A 13,186-nucleotide genomic window follows, 5' to 3' on the forward strand; every position below is an offset into this window, starting at 1 on the left:
CTTCTGGCCTCTCTTTGGACACTGTGTTAACTAACCTCCAGACGAGCTTCAATGCCATACAACTCACCTTCCGTGGCCTCCAACTGCTCTTAAACGCAAGTAAAACTAAATGCATGCTATTCAATCGATCACTGCCCACCCGTCCAGCATCACTACTCTGGACGGCTCTGACTTAGAATATGTGGACAACTACAAATACCTAGGTGTCTGGTTAGACTGTAAACTCTCCTTACAGACTCACATTAAGCATCTCCAATCCAAAATTAAATCTAGAATCGGCTTCCTATATCGCAACAATGCATCCTTCACTCATGCTGCCAAAAATACCCTCGTAAAACTGACCATCCTACCGATCCTCGAGTTCGGTGATGTCATCTATAAAATAGCCTCCAACACTCTCCTCAACAAATTGGATGCAGTCTATCACAGTGCCATCCGTTTTTCACCAAAGCCCCATACACTACCCACCACTGTGACCTGTACACTCTCGTTGTTTGCCCATCGCTTCATACTCGTCGCCAAATCTACTGGCTACAGGTTATCTACAAGTCTCTGCTAGGTAAAGCCCCGCATTATCTCAGCTCACTGGTCACCATAGCAGCACCCACTCGTAGCACGCGCTCCAGCAGGTATATCTCACTGGTCACCCCCAAAGCCAATTCCTCCTTTGGTCATCTTTCCTTCCAGTTCTCTGCTGCCAATGACTGGAACGAACTGCAAAAATCTCTTTAGCTGGAGACTCATATCTCCCTCACTAGCTTTAAGCACCAGCTGTCAGAGCAGCTCACAGATCACTGCACCTGTACATAGCCCATCTACCTGCCTCATCCCAATACTGTATTTATCTTGCTCCTTTGCACCCCAGTATCTCTACTTGCACATCTACCATTCCAGTGTTTAATTGCTATATTGTAATTACTTCGCCACCATGGCCTATTCACTGCCTTAACTCCCTTATCCTACCTCATTTGCACTCACTGTATATAGACTTTTTGTTTTGTTTTGTTCTACTGTATTATTGACTGTATGTTTTGTTTATTCCATGTGTAACTCTGTTGTTGTATGTGTCGAATTACTATGCTTTATCTTGGCCAGGTCGCAGTTGCAAATGAGAACTTGTTCTCAACTAGCCTACCTGGTTAAATAAAGGTGAAATAAAATAATTAAAAAAACATTGGTCTTAAATGGCAAGCTGACAACTTTTCTCATAGGTCAACCTGGCAAAATTAGCCACGATTCTGGGGATGGCCAGCTGAGGAGATAATTACATCCGGTAAAAAATAAATAAATTAATCAACCTATCAGAGACCTTAACCTGTTATGGCTAGGGGGCAGTATTTTCACGGCTGGATAAAAAACGTACCCGATTTAATCTGGTTACTACTCCTGCCCAGTAACTAGAATATGCATATAATTATTAGCTTTGGATAGAAAACACCCTAAAGTTTCTAAAACTGTTTGAATGGTGTCTGTGAGTATAACAGAACTCATATGGCAGGCAAAAACCTGAGAAGATTTCATGCAGGAAGTGGCCTGTCTGACAAGGTGTCGTTCTTCTTGTCTCTGTTTATTGAAGAGTGAAGATCTTAGCTGTCCCGTGACACTTCCTACGGATGCCATAGGTTCTCAGAAGGCGGCAAAACGCTGAATCGTGGCTTTGCAGGCTCTGGCTGAAACAAAGTAGCGCGTTTGGGTAGTGGCTGGTTACAGTACTGTGAGACTCAGGCTCGTGCCCGCGTCGACCGAAAGCTTTGTTTTCTTTCCTCTGTTTAGCTAAATGGACATTCCCGGTTCGGAATATTATCGCTTTTTTACGAGAAAAATGGCATAAAAATGGATTTTAAACAGCGGTTGTCATGCTTCGAAGTACGGTAATGGAATATTTAGATTTTTTTGTCACGAATTGCGTCATGCGCGCGACCCTTCTTTACCATTCGGATAGTGTCTGGGACGCACGAACAAAACGCCGCTATTGGGATATAACGATGGATTATTTTGGACCAAACCAACATTTGTTATTGAAGTAGCAGTCCTGGGAGTGCATTCTGACGAAGACAACAAAAGGTAATCAAACTTTTATAATAGTAAATCTGATATTGGTGAGTGCTAAACTTGCCGGGTGTCTAAATAGCTAGCCCGTGATGCCTGGGCTATGTACTTAGAATATTGCAAAATGTGCTTTCACCAAAAAGCTATTTTAAAATCGGACATATCGAGTGCATAGAGGAGTTCTGTATCTATAATTCTTAAAATAATTGTTATGCTTTTTGTGAACGTTTATCGTGAGTAATTTAGTAACTTGTTAGCAAATTCCCCGGAAGTTTGCGGGGGGTAGGCTAGTTCTGAACGTCACATGCTAATGTAAAAAGCTGTTTTTTGATATAAATATGAACTTGATTGATTGTATTGTATTGTATAACATAATGTCCTAGGTGTGTCATCTGATGAAGATCAAAGGTTAGTGCTGCATTTAGCTGTCTTCTGGGTTTTTGTGACATTATATGCTAGCTTGAAAAATGGGTGTCTGATTATTTCTGGCTTGGTACTCTGCTGACATAATCTAATGTTTTGCTTTCGCTGTAAAGCCTTTTTGAAATCGGACAGTGTGGTTAGATAAAGGAGAGTCTTGTCTTTAAAATGCTGTGAAATAGTCATATGTTTGAAAAATTGAAGTTTTTGTATTTTTGAGGAATTTGTAATTCGCGCCACGCCTATCATTGGATATTGGAGCAGGTGTTCCGCTAGCGGAACGTCTAGATGTAAGAGCTTAAACAGTAGAGACACCATCCAATTGCAATTGTTAAAACGGGTCAACTTGGCCACTAGATGGAGATAGTTAAACTATCCAACTAATATATGCCATTTATCAGATGCTTTTATCGAAAGTGACTAACAGTCATGCATGCCAACTGCTTGGTTTAGTTTGTTACCATTTGTCTTGGTAAGTGGAGTGTGCCAATATATAGTGTACAGAACATTAGGAACAACTTCCTACTATTGAGTTGCACCCCTTTTTCCCTCAGAACAGCCTCAATTCGTCTAGGCATGGACTCTACAAGGTGTCAAAAGCATTCCACAGGGATGCTGGCCCATGTTGACTCCAATGCTTCCCACAGTTGTGCCCAGTTGGCTTGATGTCCTTTGGGTGGTGGACCATTCTTGAGTCACACAGGAAACAGTTGGGTGTGAAAAACTTGAGTTGCAGTTCTTGACACTCAAACCAGTGTGTCTGGCACCTACTTACATACCCCGTTCAAAGGCAATTCAATATTTTGTATTGCCCATTCACCCTCCATCCAATTTGCCACAGATTTATGCAAATATTTTCAAATCTGCATTTTCCCACCAGAGAGGTTTCCATCAAACAGGCTTTTTGCAGATAAAAGGCTATTCGTGATGACGTATTGCACATAAGTAACTTTTGCTGTTATAGTTTTCATTAGGGACATGGGAATTTAAGTTAAATGTGTTTCCATCGCATTTTTAACTGATGGTTTTGTCACAAATCTGGAGCATTATATAGCAAAGGTCCCCACTCTGGTCTTGTCACATGCGCTCTAGCCAACAGCTCACAGATTCAGTGCTGGGAGGCTACCTACATTGAGATTATTATGGATAAGAGCGGTAATTACTTGTATTTGTCAAATGGCAGCCAAGCATCAATCATCATGTCACCAGAATAAGAACCTTGATATTTATATATTCAATGTAATATTTATTACCTTGCACACTGGCCACCCAGGGAAGTTCATCTTCATTTATTTGATCTGTAGTCTAATAAACTGCATGCTTTCCCCGAGTCGTAGTGGGAGGACCACACAACATATCGCGTGACTAAGTTTACTTCAATATGATGGTTATTATATCAGTATTTGCACAGAAAGGCATTTCGGCTGCCATTTCTCGCATATTTATTTTACCAACAAAAAGATCCCACCATGTCGAACAAACAAATTGTTGGCATTTACAAAATTGTACAGGCATAACATGTTTCCATGAGCCCGGTCGTGACTTGTTTTATGCGTCAGGTAATTCATCCGCATGAAATGGTTGGATGGAAACGTGATTACTGGCACACATACACTAGCCATGTCTCAAGGCTTAAACATATTTTTTTAACCAAGCTTCTCCCCTTCATCTACACTGAATGAAGTGGATTTAACATGTGACATCAATAAGGGATCATAGCTTTCACCTGGCCAGTGTCACAGAAAGCAGGTGTCTAATGTTTTGTCAACTCAGTGTATTTTGAATGATGCTTCCTTGACTAGGCTGATGTTACACAAAATTGAAAAGGCAGTAAGGCACGTTTCCGCATACATACCAAATTTCATGTTCTTGCTCACTGCTTCGTACACATTCGTGCTTTTACGTGATTTTTATTTTATTTTAATAGGAATATGCATTTATATTCGTATCTACATCCATCATAAAAAGATTGAAGAGGATGGTGGTCTTGTCGACTGTTCGGTGGCATAGTCCATGCAGTATGATTATTAGGTCCTAGCAATGTGTTTGTGAACAAGGCTGAAGACATACATGTATTTCCTTATGGAATTCATTCTTAAAAACTTCATTTTCATGGTGATGACAGAATTGTTTTTCTTCAACACAATACATCAATGAATGTTAGTTTACATTTCAAAGGAAAAGTGATGATGGGGATTCAAAATTACAGAGCAAGTTGTGATAGATAGATCAGGAACTAGGCACTGTTCACCGAGCTAATTGTCAAGACACATTTGCATGGGATGTAGTTCATTGGATTATCGGAAATTGCAGTGGATTTCTGGTAAGGATGCTTTAGTGAAAAAGTGTTGGAATCAGATCCAACTACGTCGACAATTTTAATTGGCTGCTAAGGATTTAGTTACTGGATATAATTATCTGCTCAGCTAGTCGGCCCCAGCATCGTGGCTAATTTTGCCAGGTTGGCCTATGAGAAAAGATAGCAGCTAGCCATTTAAGACCAATGGTTTAAACCAATGGTCTTAGAAAAAGTTAATGAACATGGCCCTTGTCTGGCTCTGGTCTCTTTTACACAATGTCATCCGGTGTCTGACGCAAAACCCAAAAGGGAGGCTGTATAGATATCATCTGATCTCTGTGCTGACGTGACCCATCATAGACCATGTTTAACAAAGAGAGCGAGAGAGGGGATCAGAAGAAAGAAGAGAAAAAGGGAGAGAGAAAGAAGTTTGAATGTGAGGCCTTACCTTCTGTAGACTAGTGGGGTTCAACTGCGTTTTGTCTATTATCTTCACGGCAACCTTTGGAAGCAGAGACAAACAAGAAAGAGACATTACACACCAATCACATCAGGCCAAAGCCCTGTGACATCACCATTTTGTGTTTGACAATGGAAGGTTTTGATCCTCTAATCCTGACCCAGGTTTACCGGAGTCTGAGGAGCTTCCGAGAGAGAGGCTGTGTCACAAATTGCACTATATTCCCTCTATAGTGCACTACTTTTGATCAGCGCCTTATGGGCCCTGGTCAAAGGTACTGCACTATATAGGGAATATGGGGCCATTAGGATACAGCCAGAAAGTTATGATTAAATGGTCATTTAGCATCATGGTTAGCACCACACGAGGTGTGCTTTCCTCAGAAAAGGGGGATCAAGTCGCCAGAGTGCAGATTCGACAGCCTTGGGTTGGGTAACTTGAGCTCAAAATTGAAAATCTATTCAGGCCCAATTCTTGCAGTCTGCCGGCGAAACAAAATAGATAAACGCTGTCCCTGTTATGAAGGCTGCAAATGCACAAACTGATGAACATTTTGAATGGAGGACAGTATGAGAATGTAATTTGGATGCACACACCAACACAGACACACAGTGACACCCGCCAGCCCCACACACAGATGGTGGTTGTAATGACTTTCCTCAACAATAATTTCAAGCGAGACTGGTCTTAGAAATGTCTAGAGATGACTGCTGAGGTATACACAGGCTCTGTTGGTTCCTTTCATATTGGTAAATAAAAACGTATCCTGGCCACTGAGTGAGGGATCTTAAAAGGAAGCCTCGGACGTGATTCCGATCTGCCTACATGCTCATAGTGTAAGACGGTAGGCGGCCAATTTCATCTATCAAGGTCTAGACCAGAGGCTCGTGTCGATCCATAATTTCTAAGATTAACCATTCAAAAGAGACTAAGCGTATGTCCAACAGTTAAAGCGACACTCCTTAATTTGACTGTGGCTATTTAAACTTAAGGCTCGGGGGCAGTATTTTGATGTCCGGATGAAAAGCGTACCCAAAGTAAACTGCCTGTTACTCAGGCCCAGAAGCTAGGATATGCATATGATTGGTAGATTTGGATAGACAACACTAAAGTTTCTAAAACTGTTAAAATAATGTCTGAGTATAAAATAACTGATTTGGTTATTGGTTTTCTATGGGAAACCCTATTTATGAGGAACCTGGTTGCAGTTCCTATGGCTTTCACTAGATGTCAACAGTCTAGAAATTGGTAGATGTTTATCTTTTGAGAAATGAAGAAGTAGGGCTATTCATTCCATGTGTCACTCTGAAGGTCCCTACTATTTTGGTGCGCGTGAACAGGAACGCGCTTCAAAGTTGTTTTTATCCGGTATTAGAAACAGTTTATCCCGTCTTAAATTTGATCGATTATTTACATTTTAGGATACCCGGAGGTTGGATTGGGAACATTGTTTGAACCGTTTGGACCAAGTATACAGGTAACTTATTAGATACTTTGTAGTCATGTTGGGCGAGTTGGAACTGGTGTATTTCTGAATCAAACACGCCAAATAAATGGACATTTTGGGGATATAAAGAAGGAATTTATCGAACAAAACGACCATTCATTGTGTCACTGAGACATTTGGGATTGCAAAAAGAAGATCTTTAAAAAGGTAAGGCATTTATTATATCGTTATTTCTAACTTTTGTGTCGCACCTGCCTGATTGAAAAATTATTTTCATGTGTTTGTATGCGGGCTGCTGTCCTCAGATAATCGCATTCGCCGTAAAGCCTTTTTGAAATCTGACAGCGGCTGGATTAACAAGAAGTTAAGCTTTATTTTGATGTATTATACTCATATTTTCGTGAATGTTAAATATTGATATTCCTGTAGTTTGAATTTGGCGCTCTGCAATTTCACTGGATGTTGTCAAATCGATCCCGCTAAAGGGATTGGCGCGTGAAGGGATCCATAAGAGGTTTTATGGACAATGAATCAGAGTTCAAATCTTGGAGTTGGTTCAAATCTGAGCTGGTGCAGTGCTGCTGTTTTGTCCTCCTGGTGCAAAATATTAACTGCTTCATAAAGTGGAATTGAGAGGAGGAATAAGGTGATTTATTTGGGCCTGTGTTGGTGTACAAACTCCTCAGAAAAAGCATCATTTAAAAAGACACTATAATAACTCACTAGCTGTTTCATTTGCCCAGATCCACCCCGACAAATTATAAACCACTCAAAAGGGCTGCTGCTGCACTTGAGGTGAAAGTTACAGATTGTGACTTTAAAGACGCATATGAAATTCTTCTTGTACACCCCAGTGTGCCATAGATCATTTTAAAGCGTCACTGAGAAAGGTTGCATCAGTCTCCAAGACTACAATTAACCATAATCAACGAACAATCATTTTTGGGATAGGATATGACACTAGCACAATACAAATCATAGGCACCGTAGAATATACCTCCTTTGCAAAGAACAGTGCCTCGTCTTCTGAAATATGGATATGAAAATCGGACACCATTACTGGGTAGAAACAGCAGGCTCACGAGACCATAAGCATTCGCATCCTATCAGCCAATCTCTGAGTAGGCATACTGGAATGTTTGATTTCACACGTAACATCTCACTCAACACTCTGGCGAGAGTACTGACGTACATTGCATCAATAATTTAACTTATACTGTGGCTCATGCTGGGTCAGAGTACCCAGCCAAAGTTATTTCCACTTTTTAAAATGCGGTGAGGTTTTGGTCAACACTGAAAGAATTGTTGAGTGGTTGAGGTCAACCAGTGCAGCCATATCTTGCGAACTCTTGATTTGTCTTAAAAAAATCTGACAGCATTTTACCAACATCAAATCGTATTAAAATATGTTCATATACACCCCCAGGAGAATGACACTATTTTAAAAAAAATGTTCTGATAAGCAACCACTGATAAGCAACCACCATTTTCACATTTTCATAAATTCTTAGAATGTTTGGAAATTACATATAAAAAGGCATTTAATTATTTTTTTTTATCTACAGCAATATAGAGTGGGAAAGCGGCTGTGCGTTTGGACAATTAATAAACACTGCACTAAATAAAACATGTCTCGTCCAGGACTGGAGTCTACGCAGACCAGTGCACCATAGCCAGTCGGCTCAGTTAGTAGAGCATGGCGCTTGCAACACCAGGGTTGTGGGTTTGATTCCCACCGGGGCCCAGTACAAAACATATGAAAACATATGCACTCACTACTAGGGCTGTGGCAGTCATGACATTTTGTGAGCCTTTGATTGCCAAGGAAATAACTGCCGGTCTCACGTTAATTAAACATAAAGCCACTGATGCAGACTTTTGGAACATCTACATTTTAAAAAGTCTAAAATCAATTTAATATAGCCTACAGCATCACAATAAATCCATTATTCATTTTACACAAATCTAAAGAAACATCATCTGAAGAGCAAGAACAAAATAGCATAATCTGAGTTGTCCTTATGTTAGGCCCTGATCTTGCTATGCCATATGGCTGTGGGCTACAATAGTTAAATTTAGCAGACAAGATTTGCTTAGAATACCGTGGCATTATTTTATAGTACGAAGAATACAACTGAACATAGGGGAATAAAATATACTGCTCAAAAAAATAAAGGGAACACTTAAACAACACATCCTAGATCTGAATGAAAGAAATAATCTTATTAAATACTTTTTTCTTTACATAGTTGAATGTGCTGACAAAAATCACACAAAAATAATCAATGGAAATCGAATTTATCAACCCATGGAGGTCTGGATTTGGAGTCACACTCAAAATTAAAGTGGAAAACCACACTACAGGCTGATCCAACTTTGATGTAATGTCCTTAAAACAAGTCAAAATGAGGCTCAGTAGTGTGTGTGGCCTCCACGTGCCTGTATGACCTCCCTAAAACGCCTGGGCATGCTCCTGATGAGGTGGCGGATGGTCTCCTGAGGGATCTCCTCCCAGACCTGGACTAAAGCATCCGCCAACTCCTGGACAGTCTGTGGTGCAACGTGGAGTTGGAGCGAGACATGTCCCAGATGTGCTCAATTGGATTCAGGTCTGGGGAACGGGCGGGCCAGTCCATAGCATCAATGCCTTCCTCTTGCAGGAACTGCTGACACACTCCAGCCACATGAGGTCTAGCATTGTCTTGCTTTAGGAGGAACCCAGGGCCAACCGCACCAGCATATGGTCTCACAAGGGGTCTGAGGATCTCATCTCGGTACATAATGGCAGTCAGGCTACCTCTGGCGCGCACATGGAGAGCTGTGTGGCCCCCCAAAGAAATGCCACCCCACACCATGACTGACCCACCGCCAAACCGGTCATGCTGGAGGATGTTGCAAGCAGCAGAACGTTCTCCACGGCGTCTCCAGACTCTGTCACGTGTGTCACGTGCTCAGTGTGAACCTGCTTTCATCTGTGAAGAGCACAGGGCGCCAGTGGCAAATTTGCCAATCTTGGTGTTCTATGCCAAACGTCCTGCACAGTGTTGGGCTGTAAGCACAACCCCCACCTGTGGACGTCAGGCCCTCATACCACCCTCATGGAGTCTGTTTCTGACCATTTGAGCAGACACATGCACATTTGTGGCCTGCTGGAGGTCATTTTGCAGGGCTCTGGCAGTGCTTCTCCTGCTCCTCCTTGCACAAATGCAGAGGTAGCGGTCCTGCTGCTGGGTTGTTGCCCTCCTACGGCCTCCTCCACGTCTCCTGATGTACTGGCCTGTTTCCTGGTAGCGCCTCCATGCTCTGGACACTACGCTGACAGACACAGCAAACCTTCTTGCCACAGCTCGCATTGATGTGCCATCCTGGATGAGCTGCACTACCTGAGCCACTTGTGTGGGTTGTAGACTCCGTCTCATGCTACCACTAGAGTGAAAGCACCGCCAGCATTCAAAAGTGACCAAAACATCAGCCAGGAAGCATAGGAATTGAGAAGTGGTCTGTGGTCCCCACCTGCAGAACCACTCCTTTATTGGGGGTGTCTTGCTAATTGCCTATAATTTCCACCTGTTGTCTATTCCATTTGCACAACAGCATGTGAAATTTATTGTCAATCAGTGTTGCTTCCTAAGTGGACAGTTTGATTTCACAGAAGTGTGATTGACTTGGAGTTACATTGTGTTTAAGTGTTCCCTTAATTTTTTGGAGCAGTGTAGAAAGAATATTTTCTCCAAACAACTTGAGGCAGTGCTCGCATGTGGCTATTCTGTGTTGAGCGGTTAACAAAGGAACAGGTACTCCTACAGTGAGGGGAAAAAAGTATTTGATCCCCTGCTGATTTTGTACGTTTGCCCATTGACAAAGAAATGATCAGTCTATAATTTTAATGGTAGGTTTATTTGAACAGTGAGAGACAGAATAACAACAAAAAAATCCAGAAAAATGCATGTAAAAAATGTTATATATATTGATTTGCATTTTAAATGAGGGAAATAAGTATTTGACCCCCTCTCAATCAGAAAGATGTCTGGCTCCCAGGTGTCTTTTATACAGGTAACGAGCTGAGATTAGGAGCACACTTTTAACCTCTTAGGGCTAGGGGGCAGTATTTACACGGCCGGATAAAAAACGTACCCGATTTAATCTGGTTACTACTCCTACCCAGTAACTAGAATATGCATATACTTATTAGATATGGATGAGTATAACAGAACTCATATTGTAGGCAAAAACCTGAGAGATTCCTTTACAGGAAGTGGCCTGTCTGACCATTTATTGGCTTTCTTTGACATCTCTTTCCAAAACAAAGGATCTCTGCGGTAACGTGACACTTCCCACGGCTCCCATAGGCTCTCAGAGCCCGGGAAAGAGCTGAATGTCGTCATTCCAGCCCTAGGCTGAAACACATTATCGCCTTTGTCAAGTGGCCGATCAAGGGACAGTGGGCTTAGGCGCGTGCACTGGTCGCCCCAGTCTTTCTTTTTTTCTCCTCTATTTACCGAAACGCAGATTCCCGGTCGGAATATTATCGCTTTTTTACGAGATAAATTGCATAAAAATTTATTTTAAACAGCGGTTGACATGCTTCGAAGTACGGTAATGGAATATTTAGAATTTTTTGGTCACTAAATGCGCCATGCTCGTGACCCTGATTTACCATTTCGGATAGTGTCTGGAACGCACGAACAAAACGCCGCTATTTGGATATAACGATGGATTATTTGGGACCAAACCAACATTTGTTATTTAAGTAGAAGTCCTGGGAGTGCATTCTGACGAAGAACATCAAAAGGTAATCAAACTTTTGTAATAGTAAATCTGATTTTGGTGAGTGCTAAACTTGCTGGGTGTCTAAATAGCTAGCCCGTGATGGCTGGGCTATGTACTTAGAATATTGCAAAATGTGCTTTCACCAAAAAGCTATTTTAAAATCGGACATATCGAGTGCATAGAGGAGTTCTGTATCTATAATTCTTAAAATAATTGTTATGCTTTTTGTGAACGTTTATCGTGAGTAATTTAGTAAATTGTTAGTAAATTCCCCGGAAGTTTGCGGGGGGTATGCTAGTTCTGAACGTCACATGCTAATGTAAAAAGCTGTTTTTTTTATATAAATATGAACTTGATTGAACAAAACATGCATGTATTGTATAACATAATGTCCTAGGTGTGTCATCTGATGAAGATCATCAAAGGTTAGTGCTACATTTAGCTGTGGTTTGGGTTTATGTGACATTATATGCTAGCTTGAAAAATGGGTGTCTGATTATTTCTGGCTGGGTACTCTGCTGACATAATCTAATGTTTTGTTTTCGCTGTAAAGCCTTTTTGAAATCGGACAGTGTGGTTAGATTACCGAGAGTCTTGTCTTTAAATAGCTGTAAAATAGTCATATGTTTGAGAAATTGAAGTAATAGCATTTCTAAGGTATTTGAAAATCGCGCCACAGGATTCAACTGGCTGTTACGTAGGTGGGACGATTTGGTGCCACCTAGCCCAGAGAGGTTAAAGGGAGTGCTCCTAATCTCAGTTTGTTACCTGTATAAAAGGCACCTGTCCACAGAAGCAATCAATCAATCAGATTCCAAACTCTCCACCATGGCCAAGACCAAAGAGCTCTCCCAGGATGTCAGGGAAGGGATTGTAGACCTACACAAGGCTGGAATGGGCTACAAAACCATCGCCAAGCAGCTTGGTGGCAAGGTGACAACAGTTGGTGCGATTATTCGCAAATGGAATAAACACAAAAGAACTGTCAATCTCCCTCGGCCTGGGGCTCCATGCAAGATCTCACCTCGTGGAGTTGCAATGATCATGAGAACGGTGAGGAATCAGCCCAGAACTACACGGGAGGATCTTGCCAATGATCTCAAGGCAGCTGGGACCATAGTCACCAAGAAAACAATTGGTAACACACTACGCCGTGAAGGACTGAAATCCTGCAGTGCCCACAAGGTCCCCCTGCTCACGAAAGCACATATACATGCCCGTCTGAAGTTTGCCAATGAACAGCGGAATGATTCAGAGGACAACTGGGTGAACGTGTTGTGTTCAGATGACTCATCAGATGACACAACTCAACTCGCCGTGTTTGGAGGAGGAGGAATGATGCCTATGACCCCAAGAACACAATCCCCACTGTCAAACATGGAGGTGGAAACATTATGCATTGGGGGTGTTTTTCTGCTAAAGGGACAGGACAACTTCACCGCATCAAAGGGACGATGGACGGGGCCATGTAGCGTCAAATCTTGGGTGAGAACTTCCTTCCATCAGCCAGGGCATTGAAAATGGGTCGTGGATGGGTATTCCAGCATGACAATGACCCAAAACACAAGGCCAAGTCAACAAAGGAGTGGCTCAAGAAGAAGCACATTAAGGTCTCGGAGTGGCCTAGCCAGTCTCCAGACCTTAATCCCATAGAAAATCTGTGGAGGGAGCTGAAGGTTCGAGTTGCCAAACGTCAGCCTCGAAACCTTAATGACTTGGAGAAGATCTGTAAAGAGGAGTG

The 13,186-nt window shown here is 42.0% G+C and overlaps 1 protein-coding gene across 4 annotated transcripts in view; it reads right to left on the reverse strand.

Annotated features, from left to right (window-relative positions):
• mark1 (MAP/microtubule affinity-regulating kinase 1) overlaps positions 1 to 13,186 on the reverse strand; it is a 112,997-nt gene that overhangs the window by 72,306 nt on the left and 27,505 nt on the right. For all 4 annotated transcript variants that reach the window (XM_014170785.2, XM_014170765.2, XM_014170773.2 and 1 more), the window contains exon 3: positions 5,217 to 5,270. In XM_014170785.2, coding sequence (XP_014026260.1) covers positions 5,217 to 5,270 — 54 coding nt within the window. The remainder of the gene's footprint in view (positions 1 to 5,216; positions 5,271 to 13,186) is intronic.

The sequence above is a fragment of the Salmo salar genome, chromosome ssa02 (genome assembly GCF_905237065.1).
Source record: "Salmo salar chromosome ssa02, Ssal_v3.1, whole genome shotgun sequence".
Taxonomy (NCBI): domain Eukaryota; kingdom Metazoa; phylum Chordata; class Actinopteri; order Salmoniformes; family Salmonidae; genus Salmo; species Salmo salar.